This window comes from Gouania willdenowi, chromosome 6 (assembly GCF_900634775.1).
Source record: "Gouania willdenowi chromosome 6, fGouWil2.1, whole genome shotgun sequence".
Classification (NCBI taxonomy): Eukaryota; Metazoa; Chordata; class Actinopteri; order Blenniiformes; family Gobiesocidae; genus Gouania; species Gouania willdenowi.
Genome location: NC_041049.1, coordinates 51,145,167 through 51,171,090, shown reverse-complemented (window position 1 = coordinate 51,171,090; position 25,924 = coordinate 51,145,167). Strand labels below are relative to the sequence as shown.

Sequence of the window (25,924 nt, the reverse complement as noted above, 5' to 3'; positions counted from 1 at the left end):
GAGTCTGCTATTAGGGAAAGTAATTCACTAAAGATTCAGTACACTGTCATCTTTATGTGGTTTTTCGGAAATACAGTGCACTTTAAGCAAGGCTCAAACATGTCTTAACAATGGAAACAATTTTCCTCCTGTAGTTAAAAAAAGATCACACTATTGAAAACTGCGTTCTTTAAAAGTGCCTCCAAACAAGCAGCTTTTGGTGTCTAGAAAATCTGTTTGCTACTGGCTTTTCTTATTATCTGTTGAAGTTTGACAAATGTGATGATGGCCATTCATCATTTGTCACGCAATGATGTTGCTTTTCGGTGTTTGTGTTATTTCTCTCCTTGCAGCCTCTATCTGTCCGTTGAGATTGAGTACGCTCTGCGAGGGGCTCCCCATGCTCTGCTCGAGCCTGTGATCAGAGGAATCACTAATTCACTTCTCCCATTTGATCTTCTAATCACAAGGCATTTATTAACAAGTCTGGAAGACATACGGTGGCGGCTTTTTAAATGTGGCCCACAAACTAGATATTTTACCCTTTCAAACAGGTCATCTTTAAGTCATAGCTCATACCTCGTGTGAACTGCAATCCTTCTTGCAGATGAACGTGCTGTTTGCACGATATGAAGAAGATGTGAACAGAAGATTTCAGCAGGGCAGATATTTTTCCTGTTCCCTTTTAGCTGTCCTGTTCCTCACATTTTACTCTGTATTTCCACTAGTTTAATCCTACTGAAATGCTTGTGTACTTTCTACTTAATGGAAAATATCTTTCTCGTCTTCTGTAGCCAAACACTTCTGCCTTCAGGTAGGGCTTATGAGTGGGGACTTCCTTTTTCCTTCCAGAGCCCAGTGGCGTAAAAGCTCCCTGATTAAATGCCATGTAGAGGCCGTAGTATAATAAAGGCTCGCCCAGCAGTTAGCAACCAGCTGACTACAGCAGATGGCTGGGCCACAAACCAGATTACATCCATCCGTCTTTAACTCTCTGACCTTATTGTCAACCCAACACACTGAACCGTACTCCAATGGAGGTTTATTAGCTGCGAATGAGGAAGAAGAAAATCGTGGGCAAAGAGAGAAAGCTCTACAGCATTCGAATAAGAATGAGAAGGAAAATACAGGAAGGAGCGTATAGGTAGAGGACAATTGCTGGAAAGAAGTGAAAGGAAAAGAAAAGGTTGGTTGTTATGTTGGGTTCTGGGCTGCCCAAAAAACTTTTGTAAAGTGAGAATTTGAGATGGGGAAAAATCCAAAAGTGAGACAGAGTGTCACAACAGTAATTTAAAAGCTGATGATGAGCAATAATGCTATAGGGAAGTAAAGGGGAAATATGCCTTGTCAAAATGAGTCAACCCTCTATGGTAGAAGAATTTAAAAATTTAAATATTTCACCCTAGTTTTTGGGAGCGTGGAGTTGTATACATGAATCGTAAAATCTCTGAGTAACAGTAGATGGTACAGAAAATAAATAGATAGAAAAAAAGCCAATAATTATGTATCTCTGCACATCTACATTTGCATCAAGAAGTATGTTATTGTTCGAACAAAATTGGCCGACCTGCACAATGTGGAAGAATGGACACGTACAATTTTAACATAGATATATAGACAAATAATGTCCTTAATCAATCAACTCAATCTTTCCGCATGTTTATGCACATCACAGATATTATGTAAACAAAGGTATACATTTAAACACCTTAAAAGTGAATGTTACCTTCAAGTAACAGTAGTCATTAGTTCAAAAACGACTGTTTCACCCCCCCATGGAAAGATCAATCCCACACACCCACATCAAATTTCATTCAATTTGGTCATAGACTCATCTAACTTTCAAAGTGATGTTTTACTTTTAAAAAATCAAAGAGGCTGTGTGGGGGCCACAATAATGGTTTGTTGCCTGAGGGCAACACTATGCCATTGACGGAGAATGATTAATAGAGTAGCGTGTCATAGATTAATATTTACCACATCCCAGTTCATGCCCTGGAAGGCACATTTTTTCCATGTCTTGCATTCATATGAAGGCAGGAAAATGTTCAATCCCTTCACATGAATTATTTTTATTCAGACCAATTATAGTGGGCTCATCCCCTGGCTCTGTACAATGACCCAGCCTGCGGCTAACCTTAGCAGACTAAGAGATGTTTAATGATGGGCTATTGCGAATCTCCCTTTCTACTGCATGTCTGCACATCATTCTATATAAATAAAAACCCACGTGCCATGTGAGCAGTATGTTGTTTGTTTGATCGTTTCCCAGGAGTCCACAGATTCAACTCTTAAAGCCAAGTTGCCCTGATCATATATAATCAAATAGCCGTCATGCAAACGTAGATGAGACACCTCGAGGCGTGCGCAGCATATGACTAAATGTGTAACTTTCTGATGGGTGTTTACCTATGAGGCAACATTTCATCATCTGACTGAAGCCACACCAGCAATGGTCTGACAGCACAGGAAGGAGAGGCTTTACGTCATTCACAGAAACAAGAACAGATTTGTTCTTATTCATGCAGTTATGAATGACTCATTGTCCAAGAGGTTTAAATTAAGCATCATAGAATGATTTGACTTTTCATACTTACTACCTGTCATGGCTGGTGTCTATAAATAACTTTAATCTTACATAGTGATAGAGACTGGTTTAGTTCAAAGAAATTCACATGATGAGAAGCAGCCCTCATTTTTGTTTGGTACATTTTTTTTGGTTTTGTTTTTGGCATTTTTTGGCACAGGTATGCAGCTATGATCACAGTTTTCCTCAGTCACAGGCAAAGTGTCAACTAGATCCAGCTGTATTTTGACACCTCTTTCCAAGCAAATAATATATTTTGTCTATGGGAGTCAAACATCCACGGTGAATAACAAAGGGAATCAACCAAAACATATTTTCCGAATACATCGCCTCAGATGAACCTGGCAGGGCTGTGTTTTTCTGCATGCAGACCAATGTTAAAATCTCACTGATAGAAAAAAAAGGTACTACCACCAGTGACGTGCTGTGAGCACTAGGGTTGGGTAGGCAGGGCGTAGAAAATTGAGACCACCAATATCAACACCAATGACAATTTCATATGTTTCTGCTGGCAAGTGTTAATCTAACAAAATCAACAATGTAAAACACCATTAAAGAAACAAACAATTATTTATATAGCCTCCATACTCTCCCAACAAGATATATCTCATGACACGGCAGCACATCCGTTGTTTGTGTAGGAAACACAGAAACACAGAGAAAATAACAACAACAACAACAACTCGGAACAGCCTCAGTGAGGCGCATCCACAAAGCTAATCCTTCCTTTTGTACCATTCACTGTGGAAAATACAAACAATTTTCTGACCTTAACTTTGCTGAAGGTTGGGTAACTTAGGTGTTGTCTCCCATCTTCTAAAAGCTGTCGTTTTTCCTGAAAAGAAACTTTCTTTATCGTCTCTAGCGCTGTCATCCTGCCTGTAGTGTTATAATCCCCGCCCACTAGCTAGAGAACGTAGCAGCAGCCACCCTGTATCAATTCACTAATGCACTGTGAAGGTACGTATAGCATTTAGCATAGCACGGTTACGTCCAAAGAGAGCGTAGAGAGCTGCCTTTGGACGTAAATGGTTTTCATCTTGGGAAACTGACTGTGCATGAGCAAACACATAAAAACACACTATGGGAACAGAGGCAGAGTAGCAATGTGCTTTTGGAAGAGAGTGTGGCCTCCTCCTGGCTCCTCCTCCTGCCTCACAGCATGTCCAGCGTCTATGCCGTACCAGGAAATAGCTCACACTTATAGGTACTGTAGGCTATTGGAAATGGAAAAATAAATAATTTATAATTATATTGTAATTAAAACAAATAATCAAAATATCAATTCACCCTTGGGTAGGCACTGCCTTCCTTGCCTACCATGACTGCACGTCACTGACTACCACAGTAGATTATTGTAGCAGATATGTACACAGCCCCCTGGTCTCATTTGAAGTCACATTATATGTATCTCTATTGAAATAACCCATCACATTTTTAAACATTTTTTTGGCCAAATGTGGCACAAGTAGATGAACATAGCTAATGAGTTAGCATTAGATCATCAGTGCCAGTGAGATAGTTAAACATGTACAAAATGGGAACAACTATCTATTTTACCACGTAAAATGACTGAAACACATCATAAAACATCATAAGTCTACCAACTGAAAAAACACATTACTTCAGCTTACAGAATGGCAGTTAACGAGCCATTTCTGAAAGGTATGAGTGTATCACAGGAATACGTTTTTGGGTACTGCCGGATTTGACAAAAAATTTCCTGTATTGAAAGATCAGGTCGGGAAAGACAGACAATTTTATTTTCTACCACAAGTTAGCACTGAAACACTCCACAATAAATGCAGTAGCACAAAGCTTGGGGCAGAGCAACACATATATCGATATATACCGATGTCCCCTGATATTACATTTTATGGAAAATATCGGCCGATAATATCTGTGTGCTAATAATATTGCCAACTTCTGGTTTTGTAGAGCAAAATGAAATTAAAGGTCAGAATTCCCAGAATCACACACACGCACACACCCGTAGCACATTTTGCCTTTTCCTTAGCTATTAAATCTATCGATTCATCCATCTTTTACACCTGCTAATTCCTGCACTTAGGATCGTGAGGTCTGCCTGTGCCTGTCTTCTGCTCACATTAATCACAAGACGACAAACAGTCTGTACAAGACGTGACTGACACCCTGTCAGTCTGCGACAGACCGGTCTGTCACAGGCTGACATGGAGACAAAAAAACATTCACACACATTTTCACTTTCCTTTAGGCAATGTAGAGTCTCTAAGTAGCATGTGAGGTTTGTGGGGATTTTAGAAGGAAACTGGAGTAGCCTGAGACAAAGAGAACATGCAAACTCCACATAGAAAAGTCCCAGGAAGAATTTCCCACACAGATTTGAATCCAGAGGCTGAAGTGCTTGGAATCATCCAGACAATTAAAAACCTCCTCATACATACATCCATAAACCATCTGTGAGACCCTTTTGCAGATGGTTCAAATTTATATTTAAGTAAGATGAGTAAGTAGAAAAACCAACTGCAAGACAACCATTGTCAAAAACAGCCTGCATGTGTTTTGTTTTTTTTCTTCTTAAGTTGTTTTGTCAGAAAAGCTAATGATATGTATCTGATGTAAAGTATGTAATACTGGTAGGATGGTGTGCAGCTTGTCAGCGTTAGATGGTCACAGACATCCTTCATCCGTTCTCTTTCTGAGACACCAGCTGTTAACCAGTTGTCCTCAAGAACACGACGTGAAGAATTTGTCACCTACACAGAAGAGGTGACCTTTGTTTTTTGAACGCTTCAAAGCCTTTTCAACATTCACAGTGTTCACTGAAATTGGAGCAGTGTGCGCTGCTACAGCTGCATATATTGCTTGTGCTCAAAGCTGCTTACAGTCAAAGCTCAGTGTACCTGCTCTCTAAGAGGCTGCTGCATCTGAGGCTCACTTTAGACGGTGGGCGTTCTTGCCCTATATGTACACTATGAGTGTGCAGTCCCACGGCTGGGATGTGCCTGGTACAGTTTTAACAAAAGGACTCTATGTTTTTTGACAGCTTTAATGATTTTGTACATTTGTAATGTGCATTTTGTATCCTTCGAGTCTGTGGAATTGACGAGCGCTTTTTGTGGCTAGTGTCAGAAGACAAATCCAGTTTGGATTGAAAGCCCACATTTTCCTCCGCCTGTCATCGGCCTCCTGTTTTGTCTCTTTGAAAGTTTTTCTCCACTGGCCAAGCTGAACCCTTTAGATTTCTGTGATGAATGTGTTGCTCGGTGTTGCTGAAGATGGATGTTTATCTGCCCAGAGGAAACCTCAAGCTTTCCTTTGTAGCAGAAAATATGAGGTGCTTGTCAAGGCTTTGTCACACAGTCACACATGAAATATTGCATTGATGCTTGGTGACAGGAGTCAGGTGTGATCAGTGGGTGGCTTGTTATCTGCGAGCACTCTGCTGTAGTGGCACAACTACAGCTACAGTCAAAACGTTAGTTTTATTTATCTGGTAATAAAATAGTCTAAAGCAACAAAGACGTGCTGTTTTTTTTTTTTTTTATATCTGCTTCTTTTGCAAGAAAAAAAATAGGTCAGCGTGTTGCATGATGATCACATTCCTGTTTGTTCTGAACTCGTTTGTCTGCCTCTCGTTAGCAGTAAATCAGGATCATTAAGTTTCATTTCAGGCTGTAACAAAGACTTCCTCACATGAAACAGAAATGTGCAGAGACTTATTGGAGATTCAGATGATGGTTTTTATTGTGTGGGGGGGTGGGAGGTTTAGGCTTGGGGGTTGCTGCTCTCTAGTGACTGTCTTAGAATGAGGAGTCAGTAATGAGTGAACGCCACGTGCAGCCGAGATGGAAGAGTTGAGCTTTGAAACAATGTAGCAGGCAGAGATGGATGATGATGCTTCTTTATCTCATTTGCCTGCATGAGATCCGATGAAACCAGCATGAGGTGTAATACACGGACTCTCCTCTGCAAAGTGTTCTCCTTCATAATAGGCTTGTTTTTAAGGTTTTAAAGGATGCTTTAAATGGGTTTTTGCCTGATTAATGATTACTAAAGCGTTTTATTACCAGTGAAACTTAATTACTCGGTGAAAATTTAGTTTGACTTTGATGTCTAATTCAGCAAATAGATTTAAAAAGCCTTGCAGCAGTGAAAACAAGGATTAGATGCTTTTTTTTCTCCCAATAAACTGCTGAAACACTTAATTTGCAGCCCGAGTGTATATGTGGTTAAAGATGGTTTTATATTATTCTCTCTCATTTTGTTTAGTGGAGGGAGAAGTTGCTGAGCTGTACATGTTTTTTATCAAGTGGCAGTCAAATAAAAGAGAAAAAAGAAAAGTCTGGCACCACCTGACACCATTGTCTGTGCTGTTAGAAGACAAAAGAGATCAATTATATTTTCTGTTGGGGTTATTTTGTTGGCATGTAAAAACAGTGAAGAATCGCTGAAAGCACTTTGTCAGAAAGTTCAAGGACTCAAGGCATTATTATTATTATTATTATCCCTCTGTATTGCTAAAGGCCTCGAGCCTTATCTATTATCAGAAGTAGCTTCCAGTCCTTTCATGGTGATTCACTCCCTTTGACGATGTACCGCCTGACTCTGGTCGGCACATCATTTTTCCAGTCATAATTACCTCAAATCTGAAGTGCTCCTCAATCTGTCCTGGCAGTTAGCAAATTCCCACAGGCTCAGCAAGCTGCAGGAGAGCATAAGCTTGGCTTTTGTATCTCATTAACACATCCAGTACAATATTAATCTCCATCAGATATGGCACAACCTTGAGCGCATCGTTTTGGTGCATTCAGGAAGAAAATGATACGCTAGCACCGTCAACAGGCATGTTGCGGTTCAAAGTGTGTCAAGAAAAGCAACGCACATTATGCCCGATTGGTAGACATCGCACTCATTAAATGTGACCAGAAGCATACGTTCCAGCGGGGGGCACCAAGCTTCAACATGATATTCTTCCTTTAAATGATAACATAACTACTTATCCTAATATCTTTTAAAAAGCTGATTTATTGTATTATTACCCACGACTCAAACAGATCTAAAATGGTAAATTATAGCTTATAGTGTTATAAAGTCTCCTCATGACCTGGAACATCAGCAATATTCTTAGTAGGTTTTTTGTAATAGAGTTTATAGTATATTATAATGTGTACAATGTAGGGCTGGGCGATTTTGCCTAAAAAAAAAAAAAATCTCAGATTTTTTAAAGAAAAATTTGAGTTTCAATTTGATTTTTGAATTTTTTTTCAATGCACTTAAAATTGACTGCAGACATCAGATATATTGTCAAAAGTTCAACTTTATTGCTGTGATTGTCCTCATTAGTTAAAATACATAAAACAATCCCAAAATAAAAAGTAAATGAGGTTCTGTCATTCAACAATTTCAAGCTTTAACCCAGGTTTAAGCAAAAGTGTAACAGCTACTTCACAGTAGCTTCAATTTTATGATTAAGAAATCAAATAACTACATATTTTATGACAAAACATTACAATTAAAAAAATAATATACTTTTCCCTTAGCATCTCTGCATAGTGTGAAAAAATATTAAACATGCCTGTGGCACACATATAGTCTACTCAAAGGGTAAACACATGGGGAGGGCGGGCTCACATCACGCTACGGTAACCCACAAGTACGGAATGCGAAAAAGTCCAAAAAAAACTGTGGTGGGAAAAAAAATGTTTAACTCTAATTTGCAAAATAAAAAATAGTTTGTATCTACAAATTTGATAAATCGATTGCCCAGCCCTAGTACAATGTGTTTTACATAAATTGATTGTCTTTTTGTTGTTTGTCTAATTACTTTAAAAGGTGGGGAAAGGGATTTTGTATTATATTAAAGCACAAATAATTTTCAATGGAAGATTATTAACTATTTATCACTTTATTATTTTCATTTTATCATGTGAGCATTCTGCATATATTTCATTATTTTACTTACCTCTGTTTTTCTGTAGTTTTCTATATTGTAACAACATTACCTTTCCATAAAAAAGCAATAATAATAAAAATCTACTCCGACACAAAGACTGAAGGAAGATTGTCAAAATCATTTGGAAGAATATTGTTCCTGTGCCAACTCTTTCTTTGTGTGTCTGTAGGTGAGTGAGAACGCTAAGAAGGATCTCAAGGATGGGCTTGCTCTCTACAACTCAGAAAACAACATAGGCCTGCGAAACGCCTGGAACATCATCCAGGCTGAGGTATGAACACCTCACAATACATCACAGACACTCAGACTCTAAGGCAAAGGAACTAAATATACCACTTTATACAATAAAGGCTGTTCTGAGTCTCCTAGGACTGAGAAGTGGTATTAAAGTGTGTGTGTGTGTGTGTGTGTTCCCAGTGGAAGTGCTGCGGTGTGATAGCATACACAGATTGGCACGAGGCCTTGAAGGAGAAGGTAGTCCCTGATCGCTGCTGTCAGGAGCATTACCAGAACTGTGGGCGAAACTCCACCAACATGTTCTGGAACCGGGTGAGTCAACATTCATTGTAGATACAATCTTACATAATTCAAACTGTACACAATGGATTTTAAGTAGATGATAATTCTACTTTTTTTAAAAAAAAAAAAAAAACTCTAAATGTAACATAGTTGTTGAGAATGTTGAAGGGGAAAAAATGTCTTACAAGGTTACTAAAAACACTCTCTGGATGATTTCTTGATTGCTTAAAACACTCTTTAGTTTATTTGCAAGTCGACCTTGTTCAATTGAACAGGAAAAGTCAACTTTAAAGAATTAGAGGGCACTTTCACAACTATCCGAACAGAGAAAGAGTAACTAATCTCCAAAACTGCTGAAAACAAATGTATTTGGTTATGAAATAGTGTTTTTGTTAGATTCTTGTCCAGTTCTTGACATTTTATTCAAAGAATTTTGATTTGCCATATTTTATGGTAAAAATGTAAGAGTGACTGCCCTCTATGGGTTGAAAGCAGGCTATTGCAATCAGATTTTGCTATTGGCTGAGAATTAATGGGGGTTTGTGACATGTTTGTTGCTTCTTACGTCACGAACCACCTGTTTTTGCCCCGCCCCTTCTATAAAAACTGTTACCTGTGGACTCTGCAAACTGTGGAGTGTAGGTTGGATTGAAAGAATTGTGAATATAGAGGTAGAGTGAGTATTGAGTAGATAGTTAGGAAAGCATAACACTGCTGCAGGAGCCCTGCGCATAATCAATATTTCACTTCAGCCAAAACCTCTGAGTTTATTTACACTTTAAAGCAGGCAAAATAGGGCTCAGGTGAAAGCAAAAAAGGGACATAGAATAAAATGCAATAGAATGGAACATCTTTACTGTCATTGTAAAACATTTACAACAAAATTGAAAGTGCCAGGACCAGTATAGATACAAATCCAGAATAAAAAAGAGCAACTATTGTGTTTTCAGTGTGTGTGTCAATCCTGACAACGTAAAAAGTAACTCCATTAATATGTTGTGCTCATTATCCCATAATCTGTCTGTGGGTTTGTGGGTTTATCAGCCATTATCAGTCACAGTCGTGTGTTGTTTCATGCAGCCCTTTGAAGTGCTTAAACATACAAGGCTTTAAATTGTAATTATGTTGCTTTGATTCATCCTAACCCGTATGTGTCAGTCATTCTCATCCGTTCTACATTTCACATCTTCCGTCCATCTGTTTGACGGATTCTTTTACGACCCTTTATAGGAATTTTAATCAGCAAAGAATGCTCACTTTTGGTCACGATGAGGCTTCTCTTATTTGTTTATGTTTTACACAACAGCTTCATTTTTTTCTCTCAGCCTTGCAGCATAATGCTCACCAGTCTTACGCCCCATTACAACTCTAATCTGCTTTTGGTCTGGCGTGGATTTTGTTAGGAACAGATTAAAAAGCTGCCAAAATGAAAGGAGTCAGACATTGAGCTGGTGCATTGGGGAAGCTCATCACTGAGCACGTGTGTGTAATCCTGACCAAAGGATACTGCCACACACACACACACACACACACACACACACACACACACACACACACACCACAGTATGTAGTTGAGCTACCACTTTAGAACTGAAAACACCATTGACTTTTTCACCTTTTTGCTTTGCGAGTGAATAGCCTCCAGATGAACCCACCTGAAACATATATATATTTTTAATATGCTCCCAGTTTATATACATGAGCCATCTCTCATGAGTATTTCACTTCTTCTTTTAACATCACACCTATGACTCACCCATTCTAAGTTATGGAAACTTTACAAATTTGAAGATAAAGTGCGAAGTAGGTGAGAAAAAGTTGACGCTAAAGTAAAATGCACTTTTCAGTTATGAGCTTTTGTTCTATTCCAGGGGTGCTATGAGAAGGTCGAAGAGTGGTTGGATGACAACAAACATCTGCTGGGAACCATTGGTATGGTGATATTGGTAGTACAGGTTAGTGGCTTTATTTGAAATATTTTAGTGTCCTTGTCTTGTTTTTCTGCTTGTTTCTGATTTCCTGCTATAGCCACACAGCCCTGATGCCATCAGAATATACTGAGACACTCTTCAGGTTTGTTTAGTGGGTGTCAAGGCACCCACATACTCTATATCCACATAAATATTGAAGTCCTTGTCTCATGCACTTGGACACGGTCGAGTAGAATCAAAGCCATTGCCTGTGCCAAGAAGACTGTATTCTTGAATGAGAAACCATCAGAAGATTGGAAACAAGAGATAGAGAAAGAAAAGGAGCCGGTTGCAGATTAAAACCTCTGCAGGGATCAGTGATAGATATTCCTGTAGTGGTTCTAAACTTCTTACATTTATTTCTCTGCCCTGTTGGAGTCGTGCCTGCATTTCGCAGGGTTTGCCTCTGAGGCAAAAGCTGCCTTTTTCAGCAGCTTGAGAATGAATAAATGAAAACATTACACTTGTATTGTGCATGAATGAATATGACAGATGGATCATCTGTATCGGGGGTGGGCATTATCACAGCAGAGCTACAAAATGTGATTGTCTGATCTGAGGGACACATTATTATTCAGAATAATGACCAATCTGAGCATCAATACAGGAAAGAACAAAGGTCCAATTTAGTGGCCCTCACACATAGTTTTTCTGTTATTGAAAAGATATCTCCTGAAATACTGTCAACTGATAAATGCAATGAATTTGCTATATCTTTCAATGAAAAAATACAATCAAGAAGGTCAAACATTAGAACAAATCAGCAAAATAACAAAAAGCTTGAACAGCTTCAACCACTGAGGGATGAGTCGACTACAATGTTAGAGTTTATTACAGTGAACCCAAAAACAATAGAGGAGACTGTTCAGCAGCTGAATCCATCAACTTGCTGTCTTGATGAAAGTCAATTGTCACTGATTTGTGTCAGATAATTAACTGCTCATTCCAATCAGGCACCGTACCAAAATCCCTGAAAGTAGCTGCTGTAAAACCTCTGTTAAAAAAGAGAACACTGGATGCCTCTATACTGGCTAACTATAGACCAATCAGCAACCTTCCATTCATAGCAAAGATCATTGAGAAGGTGGTCTTCAACCAACTAAGTTAATTCTTAACCTTCAACAAAATATTTCATAAATTTCAGTCATTCTTTCATTCTCATCACAGCACTGAAACTGCTCTTATCAAAGTGATCAATGACATACGGTTGAACACTGATTCAGGAAAAGTATCTGTTCTCATTCTGTTGGATCTAAGTGCTGCATTTGACACTGTAGATCATACAATTTTGTTGCACAGATTGCAAACATGGGTTGGACTAAATGGAAAAGTAATGCAATGGTTTAAGTCCTACTTGAAGGAGCGAAGCTATTTTGTAAGCATTGGAAACTTTGAATCTGACAGATTACCAATGTCCTGTGGGGTTCCTCAGGGCTCTGTTCTTGGACCTCTTCTGTTTAGCCTTTATATGCTTCCTTTAGGACAAATTTTATAGAACTGTAATGTTGATTATCAGAGCTACGCAGATGACACACAACTATATCACTGAACCCAGATGACTTTGGTCCTATTGAGGTGTTGTGTGACGGCTTAGAAAAAGTAAACTGCTGGATGAGTTAAAACTTCCTTCAACTAAATCATGACAAGATGGAGGTGATTGTCTTTGTTAACAGGTCAAAGAGGACTGCTGTCAGCGAGTACCTTGAGTCTCGATCTTTAAAAGCTAAAGACCAAGTCTGAAACCTTGGTGTTCTGATTGACTCAGATCAGCAGTCATGAATTAGAAAAACTTTTTTTACCACCCAAAGAACATCTTCAGAGGGAACGATCACTCCTGATAAACCTAATGTGGAGATTTACCAACTTTATACCATTTATTTCCTACTCTTACAAATTGGAGATATCTTACATTTCAAACCTTATTGCGCCTTTAAATTTACCCTCTTAAGAGCTCGCTCCCCTCCCCGGTCCAAAAACTTCAATTTAATACCGGTTATTTGGTTATTATTTAACCGTTCACCGTGTTTTAGGAATATTGAATGAAAACCAATAGATAGATATATGTCATCTGCAGTCAATCGCAATTTCCGCTCAGTACGCAGTTCTGCCACCGACAGCCATTTCACTGGACACATGTGGTGCCTAGCTAGAAAAAATTCACTCACAGAGCGCACTGCTGTCTGCATGGCTGATCTATAATGACCATGTTTGCCCCAATACGCCAGTACAAGAAAAGCTGTGTGTACCCAGTGTTCCCAGAGTATAATTGGACAGTTTTAGACGAGCCAACCTGATGGGCTTGGTGCTGGCACTGTAGTTGATCACAGCCCAACAGAGTGACTGTCTGTGCTGCTGTGGTGTGACACTGACTGATCTAAGCACTCAGCAGGGTCTCATTTCTCCCTCCAAAACCTTCGTTTCCTCACAGCTAACACATATACAAAGTGTCCATTCATTGGGTTATCTGTGTTCAGCAGGCAGTGAAACACACAGAAGAACAGCTCAGGCTTCACAGGACCAATGTGCAATGTGTCAGTGACCTTCCTGTGCGTCCAAAGATAATAAAGCTATAAGAAATTCTTACTTGTTTTTATTTCACTGAACAGCAGTCAGTGTTAGGATAATGGGACAAGGATTTTCTTCTTCTTCTTTTGAAGACATTAATAAAGCAACCCAAAATGAGCCGTAGCTGTGTGTATTACTTTGCCTTTGCCCTGCCATTTCCTGCCTTAATTTATGGATCAGATGATGGATAAATGGATAATTGTAAATCCATTGCAGCTCTGTCACCCAAGGCCAGGGCTGTCTGCCTTATTGTGTGACTTCAGAAATGCATGTTTCACACTCTCCAACTTGTTTAAATTCACCACACTACCTGTGTCCAAGAGCCGCTCACAGTTCTCAGGTCAACTCTCACAACGAATACTGCTAGTGCTTCTCTTCTCTCGTGGTACACTTTGTTTTATTTTATCAGCTCACCTTGAGTGCTGTCTACTAAAACCTTAAACACTCACATTTTTTTCAAAGCTAATTTACTTCTCAATGAAATGTCTTATCGGTTAACTGTGAATTTGAAAATAATTTCTGTCTGCAATATAGAATAATTATCTATGCATTAGCTGTGCATTATTGGCTCTATTCTCCCATGTGCACAAGTCCAAAAAGCCATGCAGCAGTGCTGTTTTTGGCTGCGTGTGCTATTCTCCCTCTGTGCGCCTTCATCCCAGTTACACACTGTGGGTGGAGCAGCCTTGAAATGTGGGTGTTCCCATTCAAATCTAGCATTACGCGCATTCTCCGGTGTGGGTAAGTCCTTTTTCCTCGTATACTCCTCTAACCCTGGAATAAGTGCAGCCCCCCGATAAGGTGAAACATTATTGCACTCGAAGTATGGACTTAGTTACATTTTAAGCCACACGGACTCATAATAATGCAGAAGAGACTCCCAAAAAGAATCGATCCAAAGCGACACTGACACGCTGTTACAGGGGTGGTGGGAGGAGTCATACAAGCATGCCAAACAATTGACCATCAGTGTTACTAATATGTTCACATTTACCAGTTCTACGGTAGATGGGACAAAATGTGTTACATTTAATTATATTTTACTCATTATCAGCTGTGTGTGTGTGTGTGTGTGTGTGTGTGTGTGTGTGTGTGTGTGTGTGTGTGTGTGTGTGTGTGTGTGTGTGTGTGTGTGTGTGTGTGTGTGTGTGTGTGTGTGTGTGTGTGTGTGTGTGTGTGTGTGTGTGTGTGTGTGTCTGTGATCCTCACAGTGCAGTAATCTGATCAATGATCTGGTCAAATCAACCTGTTACATTGTTTATCAACAAAGGCGTTTCAAATTAAAAGTGAACTTTATCATTTTCACGGTTTTCAAGTGTTGGGGAAACTCCATGTTCCGTGATTTCTAGACATTTCAACCCGCCTTCATTCACAGACTACGTTCTTTTTGGCTCCTTACACACGGTGGGCGTGTCAGGAGCCTGAATACGCGTAGGAGAGAAGTGCGTAACTGCAGGCACACAAAAAAAGTGCTTAAGTCCAGACGAGAAAATAGACCCCTATATCCCTTTATGTATATGTATAAATACTTTTACTCTTATTTAAACAAGGAATGTGTTTATGAATTATGTTTTAGGCTGCTCGGTTTGTCTGTAATTTTTTATTAAACGTAATTTTCACTTCCGTCAAAAAGCATAACTTTAATTTATATTAAAGTTAGTAAAAGCTCCGGCTTTAGTGCTTGGAGCCGACTTTGTCCACGAGTGAACGTGGCCAGTTAAAATCATAATTTTTGGGCCACAGAAATCATGAAAACACCAATCTAAGACTACCGTCGTAGTCTCTAGCCCTGTTTTAAATAAGGAAACTCTGTCTTCTTACAACAAGCTGCTGTACAGCGTCAAAGCATCTAGTTTGTGTAATGATAACAAAGATGATACTGCCTTACTCCGTATGTGTCGTCAGTGTGAGCAGACGGAAACACACAAAAAGCAACAATAAAATCAAATGTTTAACGTGGAACACAGTATTATTAAATATTTTGTGGACGCACTAATTAGGGTGTGGTCTTGCATTTAGCATCAACATGAAAAACGGCGTCATAAGGTCTTATATTTAAAGATGAGATAATGACCAACAAGTCGGCTTTGTATCGATAATATATTTGATCAACAATTAACCCACAGGCATATCTTCAACTTCAATTGGCCCCAAAATCGCAACAATATTTACATATTCCAGGACAGGAAGGAATAATCAAACCTTCCCAAATCTTAAAGAAGCAACTGTTGTATATATTCACTCAGAAAACAAAAACTTTTTTATATCCTGCCAGATGAGAAGCAAGTAAATAATTAGGTTGGTTCTAAGGCAGTTTTTTCAGAGGTCCTAAATCCCTCTTTTGATTTGATGTTCACCTCAAACTGCACTTCAGGTTTTGATTGACAGCAGCTTAAGGTGGCATGTTTTCTGAAATAGCTCATGAATCAGGATTTGACAAAAGACTAAAAGAGAATCAGCATTTGGAATCCCTGTGGGGTCAACAATGCTTCTTCTTTTTTTAACCGTGCATCCTGCTATTCTTTTCTGGCTTTTTTCATGATATTCAAACTTTGCAGGATAATGGCTGTAACATCAGCCTTGTGACTGTGTTTGATGTTAGAAGTAATGGAAACTTCAAAGAGAGAGCTGGCTACTTCAATTTAGTGGCCTCGCATTTTACATCATTGATTTAATGCTGGTGAACACAGTGTGTTACTTGTCCATTACAATGTTCCTCTAACTCACATTTGGAGAGCTTTTAGAGTATGGCTTTGCTTCAGCACAATACTTAATAAATAACAAACCCATACCAGGCTAAAGGCATCAGTGTCAAATAAACAGCAGGGAGATATGTGTGTTATTATCCGAGTCCTCAGTGGTCAATATTCATCAAAGTGGCTAACGCAGACTGATGCATTTTGGAGATGAAGCCTGGCTTGTTTGCTTCAATTCCACAGATAATCTACTTTAGCTCCAGTTGTTGGAGAAGTTGAAACTGATCCTGATGAGAAACGTGTCACAGTACAGTGTGTTCAACAGTATGAATAATAGAAAGAGGAAAAACACTAAAAGCTGCTGGAGACGATAATTGTTTACTAGACTTAGAAACGGCCTCATCGATCAATAAATGAAGATTATTTGATCAGATGTAGAAGGATGAAATTGACACTCAAAAGTTTGTTTTAATTTTTAGTGTAAACTTTCTCTTATTGATGTAGTTTCACACATTGCATTGTGGGATGTGGAGTCACACAGACGGATGCAAATAAGTCTTTTTACTTATATTTTGTGTTTCTTTGCCAGACAAGGAGGGCAGTGATTCACTTGACACCATTTTAGCTCATCTTTGTTCCCGGTATATCACATCACACCGCCAGACATTCTGGGCCTGTACTACAAAGCTGGATTTCCTCTTATCGCGCTAAACTTCCCAGGATTTATTCTGTGTGTCCTGTATTATGAGGCTGGCTAACTTCTTACTGGCCTAAATCACCATGGTAACGTATGCTGAACACCTAATCTGGCCGGGACCAGGTTATGAAGTCCCGCCTCCTGACCAATCAGTTCTCTTGGAAAACGACCTGCCCATTAAAAGGTTGATCAATCTGTGAACACGTCGCTGTGTGGATCTGATGTGATGCTGACAGAGAGAGAGAATATTTAGGCATCGATGCAATCCTTTCATTTTCCCGATTAGTTCCTATATGAAATATATAGATTTATATCTGATGGACTGACCTGCATTAGTCAGATGATAAAGCCTGCGTGTGTCGGCCGCTTTCAGACCAATACATTTATTAATTCATGTATTTTATGGCGATGTAGAGAGCCTCAGTCCTGTGATAATAATAATACAGACTATATAAAATACCACCTTATGATGTAAGCTGTAAAAACACTGCATCAGAGCCAGAGACGAGGTCTGTGCTTTAGTAAAGTGAAACTGATCAGTGTCTATTTTTACCGATGAATATTGTATAATCTCACTAAATTAAGCATTAAAACTCATTTTAATTCCTGCATTCATTTCTGCTGGTTTTACTGCAGCATTAGTGTTGTTTTTTATCTGAATTATTGATTTTTATTTTTCATATTTTTAAACAGTTATTCCTCAATTGTGACATAAGTCTGCACAGTTTCTCTGTGATTGGTTTTATGCTGCAATCTCTTTCCCTTCCACTGGTGCGCACACATAGTCAGGCTCAAATCACCTGTCTTAGGTGAACGTGTTGATAACCTGCTTCGTAGTACAGCTGCTCTCTGACAGAGAATGAAGCCCGCTAACGGAGAGATATCCTTATACTTTTCCAGCCTCGTAGTACAGGCCCTGAATGTTGGAATTCAGATGTTTCCGTGTAAGCCCCAAAATCAAAATTTGCCATTGTTTTGCTGCATCTTTCAGTGAAAACACCAGAAATGTTTTGGAAAGAGAAATCACAGTAATAATAAAATAAAAACACTTCTATTAATCCATCTATGGGACTCCATATCCCACAATGACATGCACATACTTTTCCGATACTTTAATAAATTAAGTGTTTACTGATCTATGAGGTCTATACTTTGTCTTTATCAGATAAAAATGATGCAGCAAGTGATGATAATATAATGTACTGTAGGTACTTATGATACATTCAAACACAGATTCACTTCATGCTTCTCGTTCCCTCTGCAGCTCCTGGGCATGGCCTTCTCCATGACGCTGTTCCACCACATCCACAGAACGGGGAAGAAATACGATGCTTAACCCGTGGGCGGAGTCACGCAGTGCAGAGGAGCCAATGGGATAAGACTCAAGCATCTCTGCTTCTCTCTCACTCTACAAAGTATTTCTTGCTCTCCTTCCCTGAACTTTTTGTACAGACTGAAGCTGTGCTCTTGCTCTACTCTCTCCCATCACTATTCGCCTTTGCCAAAGAGAAACACAACTGGAATATAAGGAACTCCTACTTTGGCAAAGAAGAGAAGCCCAATGGATGCCACTCCCCTCGAGTACACTTCATTTATATTTTGGGTTTTATTTTTTCATTAGGTGATATATTTTTAACATTTTTGCTGGAAAGATGAATGACTGCAGAGACAATGAAGACTTTATCAATGACCATAAGGAAAGCAAACAGTCCCTCAGTAACTGACATATTCCCTCCACTTTTTGTGGAGATTTTCCTATTTTGATTAAAGCTTAACCGTCTTTATCTTGTAAATGGAAAAAAAAAGCCCCTCATGGCATGCTAGTTTTCTACTTTACTGATTCACCTTTGTCGTTGAAATGTCAAATGTTGCCATTTGGTTTGAACTTTGTTTTGTTTTATTTTATTTTTTTCCAGTAAGTCGTCAACACTCTTGTGGAATGTGTTGAACAGATCAGTGCAATGAGCTCTTACATATGAAAGCGCGCATGTCTGGGCTTTGGCTTTGGCTGTGACGTGAGGTTGCTGTGGAAGGGCACAGACGTGTCAAGGGGGTTCTTAATGTAATCCTTAAGCGGCATTTTTATTTTTCCTGATGAGCGCTGGTTAACTGCGCGTGATGAAGGAAGCTTGCGTTAGCACACGGAATCGTGTTTGGATTTATTTTACGACAATATTCTGCAGTCTCTTCTGAATAATAAATTGTAATGTGCAGATATGCTTGTGAACGTGCACACGCACACCCACACACACACACACACACACATATTTGTGCTGCCACCGACAGCAGTATTCCCATTCCCTAGGCTGAGACAACACTAATGGTTTAAAATGACTGTTTATTAGGACTCCACCAGCACTGTCAGCTGAGGAGATCTGGGTGATAAAGTTTTCCCTTGGAGAATACACACCAAATTGTGTGTTTGTGTATCTCAGCTGTGCCGATTTATCACACAGCACAAGCTGCAAGAGTGAGAAAACAACAGGACACGTTGAAACACAGATACCAAGGGCAACGGGGGCACAAACATCACACACATGTTGACTATCGATATAAGAAGAGGCTGCAGCCTTCCCACTCTCTCTGTCTCTCTCTCTCTCTATCCTGGAGATATCATCCATTTTCTCTGGACTTCTCATTTGTTCTCTCTGTAGCTGTCAGCTCCATCTTACCCCCATCTGTCTGTTTTCACCCCAATTTTCTTCCTCCATGTCAGAAGGCAATGGGCTCCGAATCCAGGTCTATACGTGCAGAACGTTGGCACTGGTTTGTGCTCGTCACACATACACAACTCAACTCAAAATTCACATATATTTCTTCTTTTTTTGCAGACAGACAGAAAAGAGGAGGTGAGAGTGTAGGCAGATCAAAGCTGAGAAAGAGAGGTATGGCAAAGAGTCTGATAGGCCCGTCTGTTTGTGCTTTTTTATGGACAACAGGAGGCCGAGCTAAAGCCTTCTATTAAAAAACTGAAGACTGACTGTTCATTTGCTGCAACAACATGAGACAAGGCTGCAGTATGGAGGTGTGAATTTTTTATTTTTTTTTAAAAAAGCATAATTTGGCAAACCATTGCATACATTGAGCTTTGTTTCAACAGTGAGTGTATGAGACAGGTCTAACACAGAGTACCAGAGGGTCGTGTCAAACTGACAGTCAATCTTAAAGAAGGTCCATTAGTATTGACGTGAAACAAGCTCCAACCTCTATTTTTTTTCCACTGCTTTGCCTGTCTGCTTGTGCTGTTTCAACCAGCTCGGATTCATTACTTTAGCCTACAGGAGTCGAACACAAGGCTCGGGGGCCAAATCCGGCCCTTAGGAGCATCCAATTTTGCCCACAGGAGAATGAACGTTAATTAAGGCGGAGCCGTCGGGGAAGCTACATTCAAAAATCATGCTAGTGGATCACAAAAAGTGGATCACAAAATCAAAGAAAAAATGCAGATATTGGATATTGTCCGCGGTCCACTTGAGATCAAACGGCTCCATATTTGGCCCCTGAACCAAAATAGTTTGACACCCCTGCTTTAGTCCAGGGGTTCTCAACTGGTCTCACCCTGGGAACCACATTTTGCCAATGTCATTAAATCGCGATCCACTTTTTTTTTTTTTTTTTAGAACTCAACCCAAATTTAGTTTTTCAAATAAGCTGTTGAAAACACACATTTATTAAAAAAAAATGTAAACATAAATCTACATATTATACTGTGAAAACATGCATTTCACAGCATGCCTTTCAAAAGAAAAGTCCAACATGAGAGACATTAAGTATTTATTTAATTTGGACCAGCTGTCCACGGCCCACTTTTGGGTGTCAACCCACCAGTTGAGAATTGCTGCTTTAGACTGTGCATCATTCTTATTTTGTTTGTTTTTATTTGTTTTGGTTTTTTTAACAAACCTTTGCAAAGTTAATGCAAAAATTGTATTCGATCTTTTTACTTTGTTTTAGCGTCTTCAAATATTTTCATTATTATTCTAAGATTTTAAACAAATCCCATTTGAAACAGTGATTGTACAAAGCACTAAAAAGGCTCACACATACTGTATCTGACATCAGATGACCATATACTGCCATACTGTGCAAAAACAGTTTTGAAATTTTAGCATCACGAGTTGACAACTGCCGATAAAAACTTCACAAGCCTTTTGACATGGCAGCGTTTTCATAAACACGAAGAAGAGAAGCTTTGGAACTCGTGCATTTTATTTTGAAAATATGAGCCTTCAGAAATGGAAAGAGAAGAAAGATAATCAGCAAATGTTTGCTGATTTTTTGGCCGTTTGCCTTAAAGGATTATTCTATCTCCGGGTCGTGTGTGAAAGTCAGATTGTGTTGGTGTTTGTGTTGCAGTAGGAACAGTTCAGACTGATTTGCAGCGACCCTGCAGGCTGTGATGCACTTCATGGCCACAGATGTTCTGAATCTTGTTCTTGTGTCCGTGGGGGGACATGACAGCTGCTGACACACAGCACGGGCACGAGTGGTCACATCTCCGCTGCTTGGCTGCATCCCCAAACCTTCGACACATCCCTAATTTACAGCCTCGCTCGGCACCACACGTACAGCCGTCACCACTGTAGATATACACACACATCAAAGCATCTGTAAGGCAGATTCTGCACACTGGAGAGGTAATGGAGGAAAAAAAGCCACTCTACGTGTACTCACTGAAATATGGCATTGTATTCTGTCACAGTGAGTGCAGAAGTCTTTAAATGTCATTCGGAATGCAGAAAAGTTCAGATTGTGTTGGTTTACATTTGACGTGTTTTTCCAGAACCCATCCTTACAGATGGTTTGGCTCTTCCTTGCCCTCAGACTGATCTGACTCTGTTGGTTTTCTGATGTTTTCTTCTACATATGAACCCACTTTCCACTCTGCAACCATCGCTGAATCTTTAATGGTTTTATCAGAGTAACACGACTCCTTCGTCTTTTAAGTGTGCAGGGATGAATGCCATTTCAACAAAACAATCTAATGATGTTATTTTTGTACATTCGGTTGTTACAGTTTCAGTGTTTGTTTTTTATACAAGATATTTGTTAGGGTGTTTATATTATAGGGGCTTTTTTTTTTTTTTTGTATCGTGGTAATGACGGAAAACTCATCATTGCCCATTGTGAGAACATCAGAGCCGCATTTGTTTCTAAGATGATTATTTTTTGCTGTTTTCTACAACTTGCAGAAAATGCCTTTCTGTCCTCAAACTGCTACAGGCTGTGAAAGCTATTATGTCAAGTAATGATCAAGGCAGAAAAATGAAGTATGCAGCATCTAGTGAAGCCCATTAAGTAGGTGCTACATGCCTCATATTTAATTCTAGTTTAAGTGTGAACGCGAAGCCCATTATGTTTGTAAAGCACGAACCAGTGAGACAAACTGCACAACAAAGCCCACATCAGTTCCACTCGTCGATGCAAATATACGCATTTCATCTCAGATGTGACGACTGGTAAACTGTCGCACACACATTTTAAACATTTACACATCATTTCTTTTTATTTATCTCTTGTTTGATTTTCTTATTTGTGGTTTGTTTTTTTGTTTTTTTTTAACGCCAGCTTTACCCCTTTTAAGTGCAAAGCCAATGTAAACGTAATGTAAATTTGTGTATTTGTCTGTTTAACTTTCAGGTTTTTTAATCTGATAGTAAAACACGTCCCCCACCTCCCCCAAAGAGTTTTTTATTTTTTTATTTTTGGAAACATAAAATATTCCCTTACATCTACTGAAGTGTCCCCAGTGAGCCACAGAGATAAAAAACAAATGCAACTGCAGTAATTGGGCTTTGTCTCTTGGTAGGTAGTTTCAACCTAAACAGTGTTTTGAAATCCTCCTATTTGTTTTATTTGGCTAAGATGTTGCATTATCATCTGTGTTATCGCCTACTAATCGTTCCCACGTTGCTAACGCTGAATATCTGAGCAATGCACGTATCAGTGCTTTTGATGTTGTGTTTTTTCTGATCTGAAACCTGCCAGCGTTTCCTTTGGAGATTTTTTTGCATCATGTTAGAGCACTCTGAATATCATTATTATTCCCTTTTTTTTTTTTACATTGGAAACAGTGTCACAAAAATTCCACCGTATCGTGCACTCATTGCCTTTCATGTTTAATGACTTGATTCTCCTGTTCTCTTTTAATGTTGCTGTCAATTACACTGGCAGCATTTAGGCAGTGTTTGATTTGGATGCATTTTTCTTTTGTGGGGGGATTGAAAGACTTGGCGTGAAGAGCAAAGGAAAGTGGTGTCACAGCAGCTCCCACGGTGAGTTCAATGGAAAAAAAAGTGTGCTCTAAAACGGCCTTCTTCATTTTATTTATTTTTTCTTTAGAAAATATAATAAAACCTGAGGGACTGTTTCCTGAAAGAGGCTGGGATGAGCTAATAGTAGTCAGCCAGTCGAGCCCAGAGTTATTTCCTCAAGAACAAAAGGGAGATGATGAAAGTGGAAACCATCGCCAATTTGTCTTGTGCGACTACAGTGCGGAGTGAGCAGCACAATATTTTTGTATGGCGTTTGATCCACTTTTGATCTGTGTGTGACAGTGAATGGACTTTATTGTGCCATTCCACCCTGGCTTTTGGTTTTACATCACTGTTCCTTCTATGCAAAAAATATGACCTATTTTAGCCTTTGTACAGATTATTTTGTATGAGTAACATGTACTGAAATAAAGTGAACAGAATTAAACATAGATATCTTTCCCTTGATTACTGAAGCGTGTTATTTTATTGTTTTATCTATTTGATGAATATTTATTACTGCCACCAAGCAGTTAATATGTTCACTATTTGTTTGTCTGTTAACATATTTTCACAAAGTTTTAACCAAAGATAGACCTTACGTCAGGGGTCACCAACACGGTTCCCATGGGCACCAGGTAGCCCGCATGGACCATATGAGGTACGCTCAGGAGCTCCAGTCACCAATTATCTCTACGTCTAAAATCTGATTTACTTTCTAGGATTCAAACTCCCAAAGATAAATACATATGGCAGATGGAGTCAGAGACTCAGTAGAGTTAAATACTGCTGTCTTGTCCAAATTCTTTGGTTAGTAAATACAACATTTAGTCAAAAATGTTCAGCGATTGCAGAAATGATTTTTAAGATGTTGTAGATTTGGTGTTGGTGTGATCAAATGTGTTGTTCTTTGTTTTTTTGTTTTTTAAATACAATAACCGCAAAGTTGTTTTTTGTTAAAAATTATAAAATTGTTAAATTGTTTAAACTTGTCACATGTTTTACAGTTAAAAGTTGTTTGTTAGTAGCTCGTAAAATAGGAAGATGATAATTGTCTAGTAAATGCATTGATAATGAAACAATTGCGTAAATGAGGAGAAATAAAGTGTTTCAGAATCAGAATCAGCTTAATTGGCCAGGTACAGTTTAGAACGATACTAGGAATTTGACTTGGTAGTTGTAGCGAAAGATACACACAACACACCAGCGCCCACATATTTAGGTGAAAATGGGATAAACAACGGGAGGAGAGGAGAGGGGAAAAACGTCCAATGAGACTGATTTCCCTAAACAGAGAAGGCAGTGTAAAACCAGGGAAAAAAACGCCTCCGCAAACATAAATTTAAGCAGGACACAGTCAAAGAACACGAGACAAGGCACTTGGGTAGGAGGTGGTCAGATGGGAAGAAGAACAGGATTCCAGCCTACCTTTTTAAGTTATTACTAGTCTAACTTTTTTATCGTAGCCTCTAAATAAAGTGAAACCGTAAACATTTAGGATTTAAAAAGTGCTTTTCTAACTGGTAGCCCATCAGAGTATTCAGTACCTATGGAGTAGCTCACAGTTTCAGAAAGGTTGAAGACCCCTGCCTTACAGCTTTGAAGATTCCATAAAATTTCGGAGGGGATCCAAATCAATATAGGCCACTGATTCTGGATCAGTTTCAAAGATCTAAAATACCTCTCAATTTCTTATAACTGGTAACATTTCAGAAATTCACATCTCAGTTTGTAATTGATGGATCTTTATTAAATTTGACTGAGTTATGTGGGGTCAGTCACGTGATTCTGATGATGGGAGAGGGGAAGACGGAGAATACGTCTATGGAGGAAACCGGTGCAGAGAGTCTGTATTGTACTGATTTAGATCCAGTTTCAAGACAAAGATACAAACAATTGATTAACAAATATGTTGGGCTTGACCCGTATCTCATGAAGATGAGTCAGTTTTTGACAGAATCTAGAGATTTGACCAGGCTCTGAGCAGCTCCTTCAGTGGCAGACTGAAACACCCACAGAGCAGGATTGAGCACTACCACAGGTCATTCATCCCCACCGCTGTACGATAAAAACTATCTGGTTCTTCAGATATCCTACTACACCAAACAGCAGACCCTAACCCTATAAAAGTATGGAGGAATATTACTTTTTTGTGAGTGGCTGTGTCCACAACCTCAGTACCAAACGGCTCCACGATGATTATTGTTTGGTCTTGGCCAGGATGAGTGTTTGTTCTTATTTTATTAGCAGTAGCTATCCTCACGTAAGCCCTTATCAATATACCTACATTTTATCTGTACATAACACCCCTCATTGGCCAGTTTAGGTCACGTGATTAAGAAGCTACGTACTTGTACTTCTGTTTGCTATTAATATAGATTCCTAAACTACGTTACGGACTAACTAACCCTAACCCTGACCGTAACCATAAACTCTGTTATGGACAAACTAACTCTAACCCTAAACTACGTCACGAACTAACTAACCCTAACCGTAACCCGAAACTACGTTACGGACTAACTAATCCTAACCCTAAACTCTGTTACGTACAAACTAACCCTAACCGTAACCCTGACCCTAAACTACATTACGGACTAACTAACCCTAACCCTAAACTACGTTACGGACTAACTAACCCTAACCCTAAACTACGTTTATGGACTAACTAACCCTAACCCCTAAACTACGTTTATGGACTAACTAACCCTAACCCTAAACT

The 25,924-nt window shown here is 39.2% G+C and overlaps 1 protein-coding gene across 1 annotated transcript in view; it reads left to right on the top strand.

The window, feature by feature from the left end:
* tspan9a (tetraspanin 9a) overlaps window positions 1-23,653 on the top strand; it is a 94,387-nt gene extending 70,734 nt beyond the window's left edge. Inside the window, exons 4-7 of the mRNA XM_028449105.1 lie at window positions 8,674-8,775; window positions 8,922-9,053; window positions 10,895-10,978; window positions 18,216-23,653. Coding sequence (XP_028304906.1) covers window positions 8,674-8,775; window positions 8,922-9,053; window positions 10,895-10,978; window positions 18,216-18,287 — 390 coding nt within the window. The 3' untranslated portion in view covers window positions 18,288-23,653. The remainder of the gene's footprint in view (window positions 1-8,673; window positions 8,776-8,921; window positions 9,054-10,894; window positions 10,979-18,215) is intronic.
* Window positions 23,654-25,924: the final 2,271 nt, after the last annotated feature.